The following is a 22126-nucleotide window of genomic DNA, read 5'->3' as shown; positions in this document are numbered from 1 at the left end:
TGTTGAGGTAAGTACAGGTAAGTAAAACTTCTTTACACACTTTAGACACACCAAACACACTTGCCTTTGCACTCATGCACCCATCACTCACCTGAACACCGACATCGCGACCCCTCCAAGTCCTTCAACCTGACGGCCCGCCTGCTCTAACCTGGCGTGGTTTGGAGCCATCGGGAATCCCATACGACACCCCTCAAAATAGGGATTAGGCTAAAAACTGCCTGTTAACTACCTGTTAACAGGCAGTTAAATTGGCACTAATCCCTTCCCGCCTCGGGTCGGCGGGTCCCAGTGCGGGGCAGGTACTCGCCTCCCTTGAAACTTACGTGGAGGTGGGTTTTGGGCGGAATGGTGTCAGGACCCCCGAATTCAGGATTTTTGCCTCCCGCACGCTTGAAAGCCCGCCTCACGGCACACTGAAAATCTGGCCCATAGAGTCCAAAACACCAGAGTGAATTCAGTGAAAACCAGTTTTTATTTTGAACCAGAGTGAATTCAGTGAAAACCAGTTTTTATTTTGAACCAGGGTAAATTCAGTGAAAACCAGTTTTTATTTTAAACATTACCAAAGCATGGGACTAACAAGGCACAGTTAAGCTAAATGACAACCCACAATTATTTACATTTCGCCAACACCACTTTCATAGGCCTTCGTGGTAGTAATTACCAAAATTTCTGGCAAGCATAGACTTGCAGCAGTTCCATTAAATTCCTTTAGTCAAGGTTGGTTTTCCTGGAATCTTGGATGTAGCCAAGCTTGGAAAACACTCTCCACATCAGCTGAGACAGGTGGGACACTGAGCATGCAAGAAACAGCGCGTCTCAAGTTTGGAAAGAACAAAAAGACTTGCATTTATATAGGGCCTTTCACAACCTCAGGACATCCCAAAGTGCTGAAAGTCAACCTGAAAAGGAAAGAGAGACAGTGAATAAGAGAAGGAGAGGGAGAGTTAACTAGAAAAAATGTTTGAGCCAGAAAAGGAAAGAGAGAGAAGGGAACGAGGACAGAGAGCTATACACTAATGGTCAAAAGGGCATTCTTTTCATTATCCTTGGCTAGAGGGACACGAGAGCCTGAGAGTTTTAGATTTATTCATCCACTTGTAAAAATATTTGAGAACCACTATTTGTTTTTGCTTATTTTTACTGACATGACAAGTTGTGTAAATAAGTTGAAAGAAAACATGGGTTTAAAAAATATATAAACAAAATATACTTTTGCCCTGGAGCTTCAGGTATTTGCAGCATTACGTGTGCCCAACCCTGGTTCCTGTACATCATGAGTGTTATATAAATGCAAGTCATTTTTATACTGAGGAGCTTTAGAATAAATATAAAAGCAGGCGGATTATTGCAGCGTTCCATTTATACAGTGCAACAGCAGGAATTGAATGAGCACTCAGGCTAAGAATGGCAGCTGTGGAAAGTGTTTTATTGACAGTGCAAAATGATGACGGAACATCATCAGTCATTCAAGTACACTGTGGTTCGTATGAACAAGGAAACTGCATTCGGAGAAGGTAACATTATTTTGCCAACGTGTTGCTGTTTGCTTTCTTCTTTATAACACTCTGTAATATGTTTCTCAGGTCCTTGTGAAGGGAGCATTGCAAACCTTCATCAGGCTTCATCTGCAATTAAAAACAAGAAAATCATCTGGCTCAATCCTCCCAGCAAAACATTCTCCATTCTGGTGCGTGTTACTGTATCATTTGAGTGCTTTTCTGACAATACAATTGTCACACAGTTGGAAAGAAACAATGACAATGAAATCATTATGTATTATTTACATATCTAAAATAAATAGGTTAATATTTTTTTTATTCGTTCATGGGATGTGAGCGTCGCTGGCAAGGCCGGCATTTATTACCCATCCCTAATTGCCCTCGAGAAGGTGGTGGTGATCCGCCTTCTTGAACCGCAAAGGGCAGTTAAAAGTCAACCACATTGCTGTGGGTCTGGAGTCACATATAGGCCAGACCGGGTAAGGATGGCAGATTTCCTTCCCTAAAGGACATTAGTGAACCAGATGGGTTTTTATGACAATCAGGTAGTTTAATGGTCACCATTTATTACTGAAATAGTTTTTAATTCCAGATTAATTTAATTAATTGAATTTAAATTCCCCAGCTGCTGTGGTGGGATTTGAACTCACTGGAACATTAATCCAGGCCTGGATTACTAGTCCAGTAACATAACCACTATGCTACTGTACCCTAGTCACTAATGTCACTATTATAGTAGCAGACGGGTATTTTATACAAATAAATGGATGGTCCCCGCCCCAAGTATCTGCCATGGCTCAGTAGCAGCACTCTCACCTCTCAGTCAGAATGTTGATGGTTCAAGTCCCACTCCAGAGACTTGAGCACAAAATCCAGGCTGACTCTCCAGGCTCTCCACAGAAGGCAGTAGAGGCCAATTCATTAAATATATTCAAGAAGGAGTTGGATATATTTCTTAAGGCTAAAGGGATCAAGGGGTATGGGGAGAAAGCAGGGACAGGGTACTGAATTTGGATGATCAGCCATGATCGCATTGAATGGCAGAGCAGGCTCGAGGGGCCAAATGGCCTACTCCTGCTCCTATCTTCTATGTTTCTATGTCAGAGGTGCCGTGTTTTGGATGAGACATTAAGCCGAGGCCCCCTCTGCCCCTCATGGATGTAACAGATCCCATGGCACTATTTTGAAGACGAGCAGGGCAGTTTCTGCAGCTCCTGGCCAATATTTATCCAACATCATGAAAACAGATTATCTGTTCACATAAATGCACATCTTTCCTTTTTTCTTTAAATGCATTAAGCATTTATCCACTGATATCACTAACCCTAGCCTAAACAGAATAATAGTTGGCTAGGAGCATATTCCAAGACAGCAGAATAGTTTGCGCTTAACTCCATAATAACCTGGGAAGGAAGGTCACAACATTTAAATCTGGCAGCTCACCTGCTTGAATATTGCTCGTCACTGGACAAGGGTGGAGCAGAATTAATGGGGGCTGTGGCTCAGAGTGCCACATAAGCAGGATGAGGTTGGATGGATAACTCACAAATGGTACCATTAAAGGGGGGGGGGGAAGTGAAGAAATTTGAGGGCAAGATCATTATAGCAATAAAAACTCCAAAAGCTTTACTTGTTCACCGCTCGTAGGAAGCAGGAAATCTCGGGTCTCGCACAGTCGTACGTTTCTGCGGCTCCAAATGTCAGCTGACTTACCCAGGTGAAGGCTTGGATCATGCGGCCCAGTAAACGCTGTTCCACTTCGGTAGGTATATCCCTCAGCACAGCAATGCAGTCCATTACACACAGGAGGGTTTCAATTTGTCCCTGAAACAGCCAGGAGGGACCATTCAAATTATATTTTGCATTTAAAAGCAGAATTACAAAAAAGGCAAGAAAGAACTTGCATTTATATAGCACCTTTCACAACCTCACAACTTTCCAGTGCTCTTTACAGCCAGTGAAGTACTTTTGAAGTGTAGTAACTGTTGTAATGTAGGAAGCCCGGCAGCCAATTTACACAGCAAGGTTCCGCACACAGCAAGGTTCCACAAGCAGCAATTGATAATGACCAGATCGTTCGTTTTAGTGATGTTGGTTGAGGGATAAATATTGGCAGGACACAGGGAGAACCCCCTAGCTCTTCTTCAAAATAGTGCAATGGGATAATCCAACTGAGAGGGCAGACGAAGGCCTCGGTTTAACGTCTCATCTGAAAGACGGCACCCTCCGATAGTGCAGCACTCCCTCAGTACTACACTGGGAGTGGCACAACTGCCCACACTGAAAACTCAGCTGATTTTACTGATGAGAATTCCCATAATAGCAGTAGGCAGATTTCACCAGCACATATAAAAGATACATTGTGTTATTCACTCTATAATATGCACTGTGTGTTATCCACTATATAATAGAAAAGAAAGAAAGACTTGGATTTCTGTAGTGCCTTTCATGACCACCGGATGTCTCAAAGCGCTTCACAGCCAATGAAGAAGTACTTTTGGAGTGTAGTCACTGTTGTAATGTCGGAAATGCGGCAGCCAATTTGTGCACAGCAAGATCCCACAAACAGCAATGTGATAATGACAAGATAAACTTTTTATATACGCAGTGGTGCTGATAATGTGGTCCCTGTGCAGGGGTTGCCAGAGGTATTAGGTTCTAAATGCACTGCATAATAGGGATGAAGGAAAATGGCTCGAAATGTACCAAAAAATTAATGCAAGTAAAATGGCCCCTGAAGTGTTTTGGTCACACCCTATCCAGCTACAACACGGATTATGGGGCAATACGCTAGTTTGGTAGACGGGATAGGATAGATAGAAGCAGACTTTTTCCAGTAGTTGAGTGGTCAAGAATGAGGGGCCATTTTTACAAGATTAAATAATAATAATAATAATAATAATAATTCAACTTTATTGTCATTGTACAATGCACAAGTACATGAACAACGAAATGTGATCTTGCAAGCTCAGATTTAGAACAGATGGCAGGAGGAACTTTTTTATATAAGAACATAAAAAATAGGAACAGGAGTCGGCCATTCGGCCCCTCAGGCCTGCTCCGCCATTCACTAAGATCATGGCTGATCTTCGACCTCAACTCCACTTTCCTGCCCGATCCCCATATCCCTTGATTCCTTTAATATCCAAAAATCTATCGATCTCTATCTTGAATATACTCAACAACACACAGCCACAGCCCTCTGGGGTAGAGAATTCCAAAGATTCACCACCCTCTGAGTGAAGAAATTTCTCCTCACCTCAGCCCTAAATGGCCAAGCCCTTATTCTGAGACTGTGCCCCCTGGTTCTAGACTCCCCAGCCAGGGGAAACATCCTCCCTGCATCTACCCTGTCAAGCCCTGTAAGAATTTTGTATGTTTCAATGAGATCACCTCTCATTCTTCTAAACTATAATATAGGCCTATTCTACTCAATCTCTCCTCATCCTAGGAATCAGTCTGGTGAACCTTCGTTGCAGTCCCTCTATGGCAGGTCCTTAGGTAAGGAGACCAAAACTGTATACAATACTCCAGGTGTGGTCTCACCAAGGCCCTATATAATTACAGTAAGATGTCTTTACTCTTATACTCAAATCCTTTTGTAATAAAGGCCAACATACTATTTGCTTTCCTAATTGCTTGCTGTACCTGCATGTTAACTTTCAGTGATTCGTGTACAAGGACACCCGGGTCCCTCTGAACACCAATATTTCCCAATCACTCACCATTTAAAAAATACTCTGCTTTTCTATTTTTCCTACCAAAGTGGATAACTTCACATTTCTCCACATTATATTCCATTTGCCATGTTCTTGCCCACTATATCTCCTTGAAGCCTCTGTGCATACTTTTCACAACTCCCACTCCCAGCCAGCTTTGCACCAACAGCAAACCCGACACAGTACACGCAGTCCCCTTACCCAAATCACCGATACAGATTGTGAACATCCGCGGCCCAAGCACTGACCCCTGTGGCACCCCACCAGTTACAGCCCGCCAACCCGACAATGACCCGTCTATTCCAACTCTCTGCCCTCCGTCTGTCAACCAATCCTCAATTCATGCCAGTGCACCATCCCCAATCCCATGAGCCCCAACCCTGTCCAACAATCTCCCGTGTGGCACCCCACCGAATGCCCCAAGAAAATCCAAATACACCACATCCACTGGTCCCCCCCCCCATCCACTCTGCCAGTCACAACCCCAATAAACTCCAACAGATTCACCAAACATGACTTCCCCCTCACAAATCCGCGCCAACTCTGCCCGATCCCATTACCACTCTCCAAGTGTCTTGCCACTACGTCTCCAACAATAGACTCTAGCATTTTCCCCACCACTGATGTCAGGCTAACAGGTCTGTAGTTCCCCGTTTTCTCTCTCTCTCCTTTCTTAAATAGTGGGGTTATAGTTGCTACCTTCCAATCTGTGGGAACCATTCTAGAATCTATGGAATTTTCGAAGATGACAACCAATGCATCCACTATCTCTATAGCCACCTGTTTTAAAACGCTAGGATGTAGGCTATTAGGTCCAGGTGATTTGTCGGCTTTCAGTCCCATTAATTTCTCCAGTACTCTTTTTTTTACTAATACTAATTTCTTTCAGTTCCTCCTTCTTGCTAGACCCTTGGTTCTTCACTGTTTCCAGGAGGTTTTTTGCGTCGTCTTCTATGAAGACAGACACAAAGTATTTGTTTAATTTCTCTGCCATTTCCTTACTCCCCATTATAATTTCTCCTGTCTCAGCCTCCCAATCCTCAAGCTTACTACTCTTTTTGGCAACATTATAAGCTTCTTCCTTTAATCTAATACTATCTTTAATTTCTCTTGTTAGCCACGGTTGGACCATTTTTCCCCTAGTGTTTTTATTCCTTAAGGGAATGTAAATTTGTTGTGAATTATTAATTATTTCTTTAAATGTTTGCCATTGCTTTTCTACTGTCATATCTTTTAATCTACTCAGAGTTTTGAGGCTGTGGATCCAGGATCAGTGGTTGAGACAGAAACTATGTCAACAGTCAAGATTAGATTGGATCAGTGGATGAAGGAAAATAGGTTCAAGGGACATGGGAACAGGATGGGTAAATGCATTAGGACCATTTGCTTGCCTGGAGGGCAAATGCTGGCATGGACTGATTGAGCCGAATGGCCTGTTTCTGTATTGTAACTTCTATGCATTTACCTAGACATACGAGAGGGGTTCTGTCGTCACCATTTTCACTTCACTAGACAAGCTGCCACAGCTGTGTGCCATTTTCTGCACAATAACCTGCACACAACATCTCGATCAAGGATGGCACTGCCATAGAAGTGAAGTTTACTACAACATGAATCTTTCACACTACTGCTTCCTTCCAAGCCACCCCAAACTACCACACCACACCGTCTGCAGTGCACACATGTACCAGGGAAATGAGGAAAATGTTATGTTGGGAAAGGGCATCACTTTTCCTGTGGAAAATAATCAACTGGACAAGGGGCTGAATTTTCACTGGATGACAGGATTGCCTCAAATGCACAGTCACACGTGGAACCCATGTGGGTATCAGGGGTCTTCATATCAATCCCATGGGCATCATAAAGGGAAAGGGTTTGCATTCAACTAACATTTAGGTGATATCTGACCACAGAAACATCATCATGCACATTAGTGGCCATTAGCCAGGAAGCACCCATAATATTTCATTGTGTGTCATTCCCTGGTGCTCACCTTCTTTGAAACACTGGGTGGATAGCTTTCAGGAAAACAGAGCTATTCCTCTGCATCCCTGGCTGCAGACCCTACCTAATAGCCAAGATGCAGTGTGACCTCGACACCTTCATATCTGTTGCTATCTCCATCATTAGGAAGAGTGTGCAAGACACTTTCTACGCTGCACTGCAGTGTGCCCTGGTGGTTTCCTCAGTTATGACATTGGTGTAAATTAGAAACAATTATAAATTAGATAGGCGTACTCTCAACACTGATCCCTGGGACCCCCTACCCTGTAATTCCCCCTACCCTGATGTAACTCCTCAGTGAATAGCTGTTGCTTTCTACCATTAAGCCACTTTCTTATCCATTCCCAAGATTTATTGTAAATCCCCCACAGCTTTGAGTTTAACTGGTAGACTTTCATGTGGAACTTTGACAAATACCTTCTGGAAGTCTAGGTTCAACATGTTGCAGGGCTTACTGCACTTCATTCGCTTCCTCAAAAAAATCAGAGGTTAGTCAGGCAGGATCTTTCCCTTCTGAGTCCATGTTGACTGCTGTTATTATTGTGCAGATAATCCTCAAGTTTACACCTGATAATCCATTCCATTATTTTACACCAGACTGAAGTGAGACTAATGATTCCGTAGTGGCCTGTGACTGATTTGTCGCACCATGTTGGCTTGTTTTCAATTTACTACTGCCTCTCCAGCATCGAGTAACTCCCTCATAATAATCAAACAGAGCCTTTATAGCCACATGCACACCGACTCTGCTTTGCTGGGTCTCTGGTAGATAATGTAATCAGCGATTCCTGCCTGAACAGACAATACAATACAATACAAATCGCTTTATTGGCATGATAAGGTACATCTTATGTTGCCAAAGCATCAAAATACATTTATGGTTGAACACATAAACGCGGTTCCATTCATACAGTGTATAAACAGGTATATCCCTGAGTTTATAAATATATTTTCGCCTTGTTTATATATACTCTTGTCTTAGTTTACTGGTTGTCCCTCTGTTCATGGCAAGCTGTAACATAGTGTGCCGCCAGTGTTACACAGCTTCTCTCCTCCCCCAGTAGGAATGGGAGTTTTTGGTTGTCAGTCAGATTTCTGAATTCAGGGCATATTTGTGAGAATTTTTGATAGAAATTCTCTCTGATGCCCTGATATTTTCCACAGGCTGTGAGGAAGTGCATCTCTGTCTCAACTACTCCCTGACTGCCGTGAGAGCATATCCTGTCTTCTCTTGGCAGCCTGGTCTGCCTTTTTCGATCGCTAGGCTATGTTCGCTAAGTCTGTACCTTGTCAAGGTTCTTCTCAGTTTGTTATCCTTTACCATGGTCAGGTAATCAGCTATGTTGTATTGTCTGTTTAGGGCCAAGTAGCAATTGAGTTTGCTTTGGGTTTTTGTTGTTTCTGCCCAATATGACAGATATTTTTCCTTTTGCTTAGCGACGATTGTGTTGGGTCGAATTCTTTGTGTTACCCTGTCACTGTCCTGGGACTGGTTCTGTGACCTTCTTGAGGCAGTGGTGCACTGTTGATTGACATATTATTTCCTACAATACAACGGTGACTACACTTCAAAAAAAAGTACTTAATTGGTTGTAAAGCGCGTTAGGATGTCCTGAGGTCATGAAGGCGCTATGTAAGTGCAAGTCTTTCTTTAATGTGACTCAGGTTATCCAAAGCTGCCCAAAATGATCTAGTTGCATAAAGATTCAAAGCTGTTGTTACATTTACAGCAACAGACAGGGCTGTGCGACTGGTTGAAATAGGCTGCAAGTCTGGAGCAAGCTGCTGGTATAACTCGGTTATTGCCTCTGGTGGGAAGCACAGTCTTCTCACATAGTGAGTGCCTTCAGAAAAATCAAAGAATGACCTCTTTGGTTTGTACACACTCCCATGGGTATCTACGGCTAGCGACTAGATGGCAACTAGGTGGTGGGCTCACTTGGCTTCCAACTTATTATCCTCTTCCTGATCCTCATTGCCCTTTTCCGCAAAACAGAGGAGCCAGAGAATTCCAAGTGGGAACTCCACATTTCCTCAAAATCGGCAATAATTTAAAATTTGGCACCAGAATATTCATAGAGAACTTTTCTCCAAAAGGTATTAACTGCCTTTGCCAGTCAAGAACACAATTTACCTGCAGTTTCTCACAGACCATCTATAATGACTGGCACAGGTTCCCCCTGCCTCTGGGACATCCTGATGATACCGACAACACCACCTTTATAGTTGCAATGTTTCCACGGAGCGAGAAAGGGGCAGACCTGGAAGAAAGTGCAGTGGGGGATGAAGCTACTGGTAGAATTTACTTGAAGCAGGGCAGCCAATGTGTGGGCAACGGACATGGAGGGGGCATCAGAAAACTTTGATGGGCATTTGTAGGGATGGGATCCTGGCCGAAGGCCTTCCCACTCTTTTTTTCTCCAGCACTGTACTGCCCCATGTCAGATAGTAAATCAGAGGAAAATCCAGGCACTGTTTCTAATCAGTTTAAAGAACACTGGAAGTTGCATTATTGGATATGGTTGGCCCAGGATATTTATCCCTCTCGCTGCCAATCTCCTCCTTACATTATGACATCACATGAGTATGTTATATCAGACATGTGGTATCCTGGATACAATAACAAGCTGAGATGATGTGATATGATAAGATGATGATGTATAAGAATTTGTTCCTAAAGATATATATAAATTACGTCAAAATTTATGCCGGTTTTTACACCAATCTTGCCAAAAGGAATATGTCCAGATTTTCTGCGGAGCTCTTTATTTTATTCATTTATGGGATGTGGGCGTCGCTGGCAAGGCCAGCATTTATTGCCCATCCAAAATTGCCCTTGAGAAGGTGGTGGTGAGCCGCCTTCCTGAACCGCTGCAGTCCGTGTGGTGAAGGTGATCCCACAGTGCTGTTAGGGAGGGAGTTCCGGGATTTTGATCCAGCGACGATGAAGGAACAGCGATATATTTCCAAGTTAGGATGGTGTGTGACTTGGAGGGGAACTTGGAGTTGGTGGTGTTCCCATGCGCCTGCTGCCCTTGTCCTTCTAGGTGGTAGAGGTCGCGGGTTTGGGAGGTATTGCCGAAGAAGCCTTGGTGAGTTACTGCATTGTATCTTGTAGATGGTACATGCTGCAGCCACAGTACGCCAGTGGTGGAGGGAGTGAATGTTTAAGGTGGTGGATGGGGTGCCAATCAAGTGGGCTGCTTTGTCCTGGATGGTGTTGAGTTTCTTGTGTGTTTTTGGAGCTGCACTCATCCAGGCAAGTGGAGAGTATTCCATCACACTCCTGACTTGTGCCTTGTAGATGGTGGAAAGGCTTTATGGAGTCAGGAGGTGAGACACTCGCCGCAGAATACCTAGCCTCTGACCTGCTCTTGTAGCCACAGTATTTATGTGGCTGGTCCAGTTACGTTTCTGGTCAATGGTGACCCCCCCAGGATGCTGATGGTGGGGGATTCAGCGATGGTAATGCCGTGGAATGTCAAGGGGCGGTGGTTAGACTCTCGCTTGTTGGAGATAGTAATTGCCTGGCACTTGTGTGGCCCGAATGTTACCTGCCACTTATCAGCCCAAGCCTGAATGTTGCCCAGGTTTTGTTGCATGCGGGCATGGACTGCTTCATTATCTGAGGAGTTGTGAATTAAACTGAACACTGTGCAATCATCAGTGAACATCCCCACTTCTGACCTTATGATGGAGGGAAGGTCATTGATGAAGCAGCTGAAGATGGTTGGGCCGAGGACACTGCCCTGAGGAACTCCTGCAGCAATGTCCTGGGTCTGAGATGATTGGCCTCCAACAACCACAACCATCTTCCTTTGTGCTAGGTATGACTCCAGCCAGTGGAGAGATTTCTCCCTGATTCCCATTGACTTCAAGTTTACTAGGGCTCCTTGATGCCACACTCGGTCAAATGCTGGAATGTAAAAACCGGCATGAAACAAGCAGAAATGCAATGTCACAATCAGGTTAATTCCCTAAGGGAGTGGGCTGCTGTCTTCTGATGGCACGTTGCTCTCAGCCTCTTGCCTCTGCTGCTTCTCTTCCATTATTATACAGAACAGAGATGTGCCCATTGGTGAGGCCAGTTCTTCTGAATGCGTGGAGGGGGGTCCAAAAATGTTTGGGTGCTCTGAGACTGGCAGCACTTTGGTTAAGTACAAGCATGACTGACCGAATGGCCTCCTTCTGTGCTGTAAGTGAGTTTCTATGACGTATAGTGCAGGTCTTGGTAAAAAAAAAATGCAAATAAAATCATTATCAAACACCAGAAATCTCAGTTATGTCAATATCTGATTACTTCAGCCTGTTCTGCGCCTACATTTTTGGGTGTAAATCTATGCCAGAGCATTACTGGCATAAATGCAGGAAGCTCACATTAGTTGGTCTTTTGCTTGGGGGGGGGGGGGGGGAAGAGCTATGTAAATGAACAGCAGCAGGTCTCGGTGGATGTATCTCAGAAGCAATGCAAACCATCGGAAATTCGCTCGTACGGATGTTTCAGTGTAAAACCGGCTTAAATTAGTAGCTCGCAAAACAAATGGTGCTACGCTGCAGGCTAGAGAATCAGTCGTATCCCTGACCGGTGAAAATCTCTCGCAGGTCATAGTAGGTGTAAATCTGATGTATAAAAGGATACTTATAATCTGGTGCAGATTAGACGTCTCACTTTGGCTGGTCTTGGAAGGGAAATGTCATTGAAGGATACAGTAAAGGATCGAGGATGTTCAGGCAGAATAAAGTGAGCTTTATTCTGTACCATATGAATGCTCAATGATGACACTAGGGGCCAAAAGTAGACAAGCATTCCATTAACAGCACCAATTTTCCCTCAACCTGATGGATACAAAAATTAGCAAGACAATTTTAGAAGGGAGAGAGAAAAGCCAACCAAGAAAAGTTAGCTACATCAAAGAACCTGCCACTCACAAAGGTAAATCTAACCTGAGTGGCTTCTTTACTCAGTTCAATCGAGCAATCCCAAAGTCCATGAAGCACTGTGTTAGATCTCTTGCCCCTTGCAAACTCAGGCTCCCCAGAGCTTTACCTTCTCCAGGGGGTGGATGATGACAGCCTTCTTGCAGCCCACCCTGTGCGCGGTCTTAGATCACAACTAATGTCGTCTCAAAGGAGACCGAACTTGTCATTAAATCAATCTCCCAGTGACGGTAGCAAACCAACCTTCTCTAGGAGATCCAGAGGATTGGTTGTGTGAGCGTTTGTCAAGCGCAGTAAGTCTGATCCTGATAGGACAGGCTCTTTCAGCTGCTCAAGCCAGGACCAAAGAAGTCCGCTCAGGATGACAGGGTCCTCCTCAGTCTGAAGCCGCTCCCAGGATTCTTCAGAGGAATTCAGATCTTGCTGCATTTGAGTGGGAAAAATACAAAACGTTAAACAAATGCTTACAGCAGTACCTTACCTACTGGTCCTAATTTTAACCTTCTGTAGAACCCACTAGCTTGTTTAGACCCAGCAATGTCCATGTGCTCATGCTTTACTGCAAATCTCACAAGTACAATAATACAATAACAGGTCTTTGGTCTGGCTTTCTGGTGTGTTTTTTTGCTTCAAAATAATATTTCCTCCTGTTTTCCATTCTGTGGCCTCCCCATGCTGCACTCTCTGTGTGACTGAGAGGGTACCCGCTCCAGGATCTGAGCCAATGTCTCTTTTTAACCAGCTGCTAGGAAATGCACAACATCAACCTGGAGTGACCATCCCTCTGTTTTTTTCTTTATTTCCCTGTAAAGGTTGAATCTTCCTCTTACCACTTACAGGATGCTGCATGTTGGTGTTTTCCACTCCCCTTCCCTCCAACCACTGAACTGCAATGAGCTCATTTTACTCTATTGGCAAAGCCCAATTTCACCTGCACTGAGTTATGCTGGGGGTGCAGTTCATTGGCCGATGACAACCTTCCGATAGCTCAGTCAAGTGGCCGTTTTCGAGAAGTGTGTCCAGACAGAGTGTGCTGCCTGGAGGGCAAGATGCTCAGTTCCACAGTAGGTGATGCACTGATCAATTGAGTTATTGGAGGAGGATAGCGGAGTACTTTTTTTAATGTTTGGATTCCTATTTCAATGCCATGAACATCTGTTGTAGGCTTAATCCTTAAACTGGAAGCCCCACCTTCAATGTAAAAAACAATGTTCTTTGTTAAATTTGCTTACCTGCCAACTTAGTACCCTCTGCCACTTCTCTTCACCGACGCCAAGGCTGTGTGATAGAGAATGAGCTACAGCAAGATGCTTTGACACTGCCGCTGGCTCACACATGCTTATGCGGCAAATTGTATGTGATTCTGGCTCTTGGCTTTTGATGTGACCTGGAGGTTTCAATGGAACCTTGATGTGTTCTCCACTGGATGTTGAACAGCCACCCTCCAGAGACATAGGTTGGGGGTTTCCTGCGAGCTCTAACCCCGAGACTGCTTGGTCTGTCTGGACGCTGACATCGCAAGTTGTTGAGCCAGAATCTGAATGGTCAGTATGACTATGGACATTAATTACTGGCAAAGTAGACAGCTCAAGAGGAAGTCTAATGGGCTTTTCCAGCTGCAGAAGACTGGCATCTGCTATAGTCTGGCTGCGTTTGAACTCCCTTTGCCTTTTCACTTGTATTGAAGACCTCGAATCTACCATTGGCCTGTGTGAGTGATGACCAAAATGCATCTGCACTGGGGCACTCCCTTGCATATGGTTGACCACAGAGAACTTTTGAGATCTTCTTTGCTCCTCATGACTTTCCTGCCTCAATTTAAGAGCTGAGGTGTTCTGACTGATGAATGATGGTCTATTGTCCTCTAGAAAGATGAAGTTGATATGTCTCAGATCAGAATCACTGTAGCTTAGCTTCTTCTTGAGGGGTGTTGGCGGTTTTGATGTAGGAAACTTGTGAACAGTCCTTTCTGGAGAGAAGCTGTTTTGTAAAGAAGTTGGTTCCTTGGATTCCTGATTCTGTATCTCCTTTTCTACATCATCTCCAGAAAGATGTGAGAGGGTTTCTCGTATCTCATTGGATAGTGCCTGGATACTGTAGTTAGTCCTTGACCGTCTTTGCTCAGGCTCTTTGCATTCGGCAAGCCCATTTAAACGACTGCAGATGAGGTAAATGGGTTTGGGAAGGTGCTTTAGTTGTCTAGCTTTGAGGCCGTGGAGCAGGTAGCGTTGCCGTTCCAGATACTGATTGAGGGTTGCAGGGTGAGCCGCGGAGTTGCACAGTCCATACACGGTCCAAAGAGGTTGCAGGAACTGGGTGAACTCCCTGACGCAAAGGAGCTGACCTCTAGTCTGAATGGCGTTGGGCCGTTTGACACGTACAAAAAGGACGGCATGATCAGCGCTCATTCTCGCCGCAAAAGCCAGGTAGCAGGCGATTAGCACTCCTGCAGACAAAGAGAGAGAGAGACTGAGGACAAATGACGAACCAGCCCAGGGATTTATACACACATATAATAACAAACCAGACTAGCAGCAGAGGGCAGGGAGCATTGCGTGATGCTGCTATTCCTGGCTGTGGGTTCCAGTCCCACTCCAGAGACTTCAGCACAAAATCTAGGCGGACACTCCAGTGCAGTACTGAGGGAGTGCTGCACTGCCTTTCAGATGAGATGTTAAACCGAGACCCCAACTTCCCTCTTAGGTGGACGTAAAAGATACCATGGCATTATTTCGAAGAGCAGGGGTATTCTTCCCTGTGTTCTGGGTCAATATTTATCCCTCAACCAACATCACTAAAACAGATTATCTGGTCATTATCACATTGCTATTTGTGGGATCTTGCTGTGCGCTAATTGACTGCCGCGTTTCCTACATCAGGAGTTCTCAACCAATGTCCGTGACCCCCTAGGGGTCAGCAAGAAGATTTCAGGGGGTCCATCAGTTGGTTTGTCCCATCAATATCCAAGGAAGGCTACTGATGTTTATGGCATAAACATCAGGGGGGAGAAATTCGGTATCGTCTTGTTTGGGGCGCAATTATCGGCCGGGCGCAAAGTTTAGCACCTGGCACTAATTATCGCCTCCGACTGCAAATTTGGCTTCTATTGCCCCTGGAGGTGATTTGAGCGCTAAATCAGGCGCTACACACGTCTCTTGGCGCTAACGCCGAGGAGCGAGGTGCTACCTTAGAGCACTGGCGAAGCTCATGTGATGTCAGTTAGTAATGGAACACAGACACACTGGTGCTGGCTTGTTCTTAAAGGGGAGGGTCGATCTTGCTCTCCAGCCACACCCTGCTCATTGCAGCCTTGAATCTCGGCCTGGAGAGACCTGTACATCAAATCTGCTGGAAAGAACAATGGAGAGGCCCAGGGAAAGAGCTCAGAGTGCAGCCCCCCATAGTCTCTTGTAAATCGATGCAAGGAAGGTCAAATCAAAATGAACCTGCAAAGTGCTGCTCAGTACCCAAAACTCCTTCACACAGCGTTGAATCTCTGCAGAAGTCTCTCTCTCTCAGAATGCGTGGTGCAAAAATGTCGCCGACAAAAAAAGGCAGGAAGCGGCTGCCTTTAAATGTTCCCCTCTATCTGTCGTTGCTAGCGGCAAGCGGAAAGGCAGGGGGCACCACTCAATATCCGGTCCGGGGCATTGCACGTTCGACTGACTTCACGATCTGCGGGCGCAGGAGATCGTGGCGGTAGTGTTTAGCGCCGCCGCAAAATGTCTGGTCAATTTCGTGAGCGGTGCAAATATCGCCGTGCCTGGGCGCTAGTTGCTTTGTGCCCCGTTAGCACCCTCTCAGGGTACTAACAGGAGGCGCTAATCAACCAAATTTTTCCCCGCAGTAGTTTCCCCTGTATATTGAGACGAGTGGGATAGTTTCAGCTGTACAAAGACTGTGCATGCGCATTCAATTCAGGTTCTTACTGTTGGAGACCATTTGAACGCTTAGATGAGTCCCTTTGCATGTCATTGACTTTTACAGCAGTATTTACCTTGGTAAGTTTTTATTTTGATCCAGCCCTAATCACTTCCATGTTCATAAACCACTCGTCACTTTCAACTATTAAATAAAATGGTGGAAGTTATAACCTTCTCTTCCGGGTGATTAAAAGCGGAGTTGGGGAAACCCGTGAGTTAGTCTGGCGTTGCGTGGCCCGAGGTAGTGTGAGCCTTACTTTCAACCCTTTTCTTTCCCCTCGTGCGGAGCCACCCTCTGTCGCTTGTAAGCTGCTTGCACATTTTGAGCATCGTCAATGGAGAGAGTGCGCGCGCCACGTGGCCTTGGGGGTGGCTGGGGGGGCGGGGGGCGAATGGGGAGAGGAAAGAAAAAGAGACTTTTCAGCCTCTGGGCCTGCAGCAAGGCCGTAATAATTGGGTCCGGTGTCACTCACTCCTTCAATGTCTTCAGTCTGAGTTATTAAGAGCATAAGAAATAGGAGCAGGAGTCGGCCATTCGGTCCTTCGAGCCTGCTCCGCCATTCAATGAGATCATGGCTGATCTTCTGCCTCAACTCCATTCACCGGCCCTATCACCATATCCCTCGATGCCCTTACTAGTCAGAAATCTATCGACTTCTATTTTGAATATACCCAATGACTGAACCTCCACAGCCCTCTGGGGTAGAGAATTTCAAAGATTCACCACCCTCTGTGTGAAGAAATTTCTTCTCATCTCAGTCCTGAATGGCCTACTCTTTATCCTGAGGCTGTGGCCCCTGGTTCTAGACTCCCCAGTCAAGGGAAACATTCTCCCAGCATCCACCCTATCAAGCCCTGTAATAATTTTGTATGCTTCAATGAGATCCCCTCTCATTCTTCTGAATCCAAGAGAATACAGGCCTAGTTTACTCAATCTCTTCTCATACGACAGTCCCGCCATCCCAGAAATCAATCTCGTGAACCTTTGTTGCACTCCCTCTATGGCAAGTATATCCTTCCTTAGGTAAGGAGATCAAAATTGTGCACAGTAAAATAGCTGAAGGCGTTATCACGATTTTCCTCGTATCTCAGACTCAGAGCATTATCTTCATGGCCATATTCTTCTCTGACGGACGGATAGGCCTAGTCTGGGCGTTCATGTCCTTTATGATACCGCCAGCTATTTGTGAAAGGGTTGGGGAGTAGGAAAGAGGGTCACTAAAGGATTTATGGCGATGAGGTTGGGTGGGTAAAGTCGCTCAGGGCCCTGTTTATTTCTCCATTTCTCTCATGCCATCTGCCTCCGACATTACTGGTGCTGTTAATTCAAGTTGCTGGCTTTCACAGCCATGTTGGGGTTTGGTATCGAAATAAGAGGGAAGTTCTGTTTCCGAAATGGAGGACGTGGACCTGGAACTTTAGTCGAGTCCGACTGAGTGAGCACAAAACGAGCCTGTAGTGAGCACTGCGCTTGTTCCTCCTGTTAAACAAATGGTTGATGGGTAGCAGACCTTGGGCAGCAAATGGGCACATAATGTAAATTTAGGATAAAAAATGAAAAATTCTGGAAATACTCTGCAGGTCAGGCAGCATCTGTGGAGAGAGAAACATTTTAGGTCGATGACCTTTCGTCAGACCTGAAACGTTAACTCTGTTTCTCTCTCCACGGATGCTGCCTGACCTGCTGAATATTTCCAGCATTTTCCATTTTTATTTCAGATTTCCAGCATCTGCAGTATTTTGCTTTATTATTAATGGACAATAAATGTTGGCCCTGCCAGTGAGCAGACACAATATCACACAGTACAGCCCATTAGTACAGGTAATATCTCAGATATCAGAGCAGAGAAAATAGTGTATAACATAATCGGTTAGTACAGAGACAGTGAGCGGGGTTTCCTGATCCAGAAACCCTTCCCCCCATTTAAATTTAGGACTTAATAACTTCTTTATGTAAGGTGTAATGGAGCTACTAATAACTAATTTTTATACAGAAAAAATACTTGTGTTACAGGGGGTCCGTGGAATTTTTATAACACTGGAGGGGGGCCTTGGAAACAAAAGGTTGAGAACCCCTGTCCTACATCACAACAGTAATTACACTTCAAAAGTACTTAATTGGCTGTAAAATGCTTTAGGACATTCTGAGTTTGTGAAAGGCGATATATAAATGCAAGACTTCTATAGCTGTTCATGGAGTACTGACATGGAGATTACGCAGATTTCTCTGCAATAGATTGAGTATGTTCTGGTGCCCACTACAAGATGCGAGCGTACAAAGTATATTTTTAAACTGACTGATTGCCTGAGCCTCAGCAACTTACCAACTGTGGCTAAGAGCAGGTGACCTGCTGACAGGCTGGCAGGAAATGTGTGAGAATGCCTGTAGGGATATGGGGGGGATATTTTTTTAATTCGTTTTATGGGATGTGGGCGTCGCTGGCAAGGCCAGCATTTATTACCATCCCTAATTGCCCTTGAGAAGGTGGTGCTGAGCCGCCTTCTTGAACCGCTACAGTCTGTGTGGTGAAGGTACTCCCACAGTGCTGTTAGGGAGGGTGTTCCAGGATTTTGACCCAGCGACGATGAAGGAACGGCGATATACTTCCAAGTCAGGATGGTGTGTGACTTGGAGGGGAACTTGGAGGTGGTGGTGTTCCCATGCGTCTGCTGCCCTTGTCCTTCTAGGTGGAAGAGGTCGCGAGTTTGGGAGCTGCTGCCGAAGAGGCCTTGGCGAGTTGCTGCAGTGCATCTTGTAGATGGTACACATTGCAGCCACGGTACGCCGGTGCTGGAGGGAGTGAATGTTTAAGGTGGTGGATGGGGTGCCAATCAAGCGGGCTGCTTTGTCCTGGATGGTATCGAGGTTCTTGAGTGTTGTTGGAGCTGCACTCATCCAGGCAAGTGGAGAGTATTCCATCACACTCCTGACTCTCCCTCTAATTTATTCCCTGTAGGAAAATTTATTGCCTCCACTTGACACCACTGTAAGATAATGGCCCAGACACCTAGCGTGCCGGCCGTTGTGCTGTGGGCCCGCGTGGGATTCTGATCCTGGGCCTCCTCCAGCTGCCGGCGCGCAGTGCTTGCGTATCCCGGGGGCGCAGTTAGTTTGAAGCGTCCCCTGGGATCACATGGGCCACAGAGAGCCAATGATAGCAGGGAATCTGTATTCATAGATTTGACAGGAAGAGCTGTCAAATCTATGAATACAATTCAGCCCCAAAACTTCAAATAAATTTTTTTAAAACATCACGTTTTAAAAATAACTATAAATTATATAAAATAACTATTTTAAACAATAATTTAAATTTTTGAAAAAGTTAATTACAGTTTCTAATGGGGCTAAAAATAAACTTACCTTTCCTTAAAGTATTTAAAAATAATAAACCTGTGGAAAAAATGTTTTAATTTAACTTAATTCACCACTTACCTTGTTAAAAGCAGGCCTTGTGATTGCTTTTTACAAGTGTAGCTCCTGGAGACTTACCCTCCCGGAGAAACCTGCAAAAAAAACAGAAGTTCCAAGCATACGCGCTGCCTCTCCGGTGCACGCGTTCGACCTGTGAACCCCTTCTTTCAAGGGAACAGAAGTTCCGGTTTCCCGTGCATGCGCAGTGCATGCACGAAACCGGCACTTTCGTTGGGCCTACGCGTGAGTACCCAGCGCGTACTCACCCGTGGGGACCCGAAGTTCTGGCCCGATTCGTGGCATTTTATATTAGCGAAACCTGGAGATTCTCAGAGAAAACTTCAGCAGCCCAGATTCAATTAAAAAACTTGGGCCTTGGTTTGAATCCCCCCGCTTGGCAGAAACCAGGTGGAGGGTCATTTAAAATGGAGCGGGGGACTTGCCCACTCCTTGCCAGCCCGATCTGACTGATTGCAATTTTAAATTACAGGTGGCGAAGCTGGTAGGGTCCTCTTTAAATATGCAGATCAGGCTCCGATTACGTCTCTGCTATTTTAACCTGAGGCCTGAGCGGGGGGAGCAATGCTGCTTTCCTCACCTAGCCAAACCTGCAATGAGATGAGATGTTCATCCCAGTCTGAGCTAGAGTGATCCCAGAAGTAAATGATCAGTGTCTAAGCCACCACATGATCTGGTTCCTGTTTGTAGAGGAATCTTACCGTATTGTACCAAACACAAACACTAAATACTGGATCTTACCCGTCCTGCCGAGACCCGCATGGCAGTGGATGGCTACTTTCCCCTCATGGAGAGCAAATGCCATGACCTTGACCATGTCTAGGATGGTGGTTAGAGATGCCACTCCATAGTCTTTCCACATGAAATTGTAGAAATAAACTAGAACAAAGCAAAGCATTGTCACTGTTGGTGCAAAATACTGATGAAACATTGCAGCCACACGTAGAGTGTACGGGGCCAGAATCCATGACAATGGCTAAGTACACGACGTCTGCTGTAGCAGTGGTGTAATGTCAATGCAGTACTGTGGGGCACAGTGTAATACTCCAGCAACAGTACAGTACAACAACAACTTGTATTTATATAGCCCTTTTAACGTAGTAAAATGTCCCAAGGCGCTTCACAGGAGTATTTTAAGACAAAAAATTTGACACTGAGCCACATTTATTTAAAATAAAAATGTTTTCTTCTCTCTCCCACATGGCAGCTGTCTTTCATTCTGCCAGTGCCATTTACACTTCATCTAGAGCCATCTTTTGTTTCTTAAGAATATAAGAACATAAGAAATAGGAGCAGGAGTAAGCCATACGGCCCCTCGGGCCTGCTCCGCCATTCAATAGGATCATGGCTGATCTGAATCTAGACTCATGTCCACTTCCCTGCCCTCTCCCCATAACCCCTAATTCCCTTATCTGCTAGGAAAATGTCTATCTCCATTTTAAATTTATTTAATGTTGCAGCTTCCACAGCTCTCTGGGGTAGCAAATTCCATAGATTTACTACCCTCTGAGTGAAGAAGTTTCTCCTCATCTCAGTTTTGAAAGGGCAGCCCTTTATTCTAAGATTATGCCCCCTAGTTCTAATCTCACCCATCAGTGGAAACATCCTCACCACATCCACCCGATCAAGCCCCCTCACAATCTTATATGTTTCGATAAGATCGCCTCTCATTCTTCTGAACTCCAATGAGTAGAGTCCCAACCTAATCAACCTTTCCTCATACGTCAACCCCCTCATCTCTGGAATCAACCGAGTGAACCTTCTCTGAACCGCCTCGAGAGCAAGTATATCTTTTCTTAAATATGGAAACCAAAACTGCACGCAGTATTCCAGGTGTGGCCTCACCAATACCCTGTATAACTGCAGCAAGACTTCCCTGTTTTTATACTCCATCCCCCTTGCAATAAAAGCCAAGATTCCATTGGCCTTCCTGATCACCTGCTGCACCTGCATACTAACTTTTTGTGTTTCATGCACCAGGACCCCCAGATCCCTTTGTTCTGTAGCACTTTGCAGTTTCTCTCCATTTAGATAATAACTTGCTCTTTGATTTTTTCTGCCAAAGTGCATAACCTCACACTTTCCAACATTATATTGCATCTGCCAAATCTCTGCCCACTCACTTAGCCTGTCTATGTCCTTTTGCAGGTTTTTTATGTCCTCCTCACTCACTGCTTTCCCTCCCATCTTTGTATCGTTGGCAAACTTGGATATGTTGCACTCGGTCCCTTCCTCCAAATCGTTAATATAGATTATAAAGAGTTGGGGTCCCAGCACTGACCCCTGCGGAACACCACTAGTTACTGATTGCCAGTAACTTGTCCCATTACTATCTCCTTTTGCCTTGCACCATCTCTTAATCTCTCCTGCCTTCCATCCTATCACAGACCTTCCCTTTTGTTCTTTCCTCCCCTCCCCCCTCTCCCTGCCCCTGCACTTGCTTGAAAACCTGTTCCATCTCCAGCTTTTTCCAGTTCTGACGAAGGGTCATTGACCTGAAACGTTAACTCTGTTTCTCTCTCCACGGATGCTGCCTGACCTGCTGAGTATTTCCAGCATTTTCTGTTTTTATTTCAGCTTTCCAGCATCCGCAGTATTTTGCTTTTG

The 22126-nt window shown here is 45.1% G+C and overlaps 1 protein-coding gene across 1 annotated transcript in view; it reads right to left on the bottom strand.

Moving 5' to 3' along the window:
* Nucleotides 1–488: 488 nt before the first annotated feature.
* LOC147104524 (protein tyrosine phosphatase domain-containing protein 1-like) overlaps nucleotides 489–22126 on the bottom strand; it is a 73252-nt gene continuing 51614 nt past the window's right edge. The window contains exons 8-13 of the mRNA XM_085962189.1: nucleotides 20261–20398; nucleotides 13374–14612; nucleotides 12652–12725; nucleotides 12410–12589; nucleotides 3219–3329; nucleotides 489–1631 (exon numbers count right to left, since the gene is read on the bottom strand). Of these exons, the coding sequence (XP_085818315.1) occupies nucleotides 1527–1631; nucleotides 3219–3329; nucleotides 12410–12589; nucleotides 12652–12725; nucleotides 13374–14612; nucleotides 20261–20398 (1847 nt within the window). The 3' untranslated portion in view covers nucleotides 489–1526. The remainder of the gene's footprint in view (nucleotides 1632–3218; nucleotides 3330–12409; nucleotides 12590–12651; nucleotides 12726–13373; nucleotides 14613–20260; nucleotides 20399–22126) is intronic.

Source organism: Somniosus microcephalus, chromosome 19 (assembly GCF_052327205.1).
Source record: "Somniosus microcephalus isolate GS21.2 chromosome 19, FLI_Smic_1.0, whole genome shotgun sequence".
NCBI lineage: Eukaryota > Metazoa > Chordata > Chondrichthyes > Squaliformes > Somniosidae > Somniosus > Somniosus microcephalus.
Note: the sequence above shows the minus strand (reverse complement) of the source record. Positions and strands in the feature narration are given on the sequence as shown.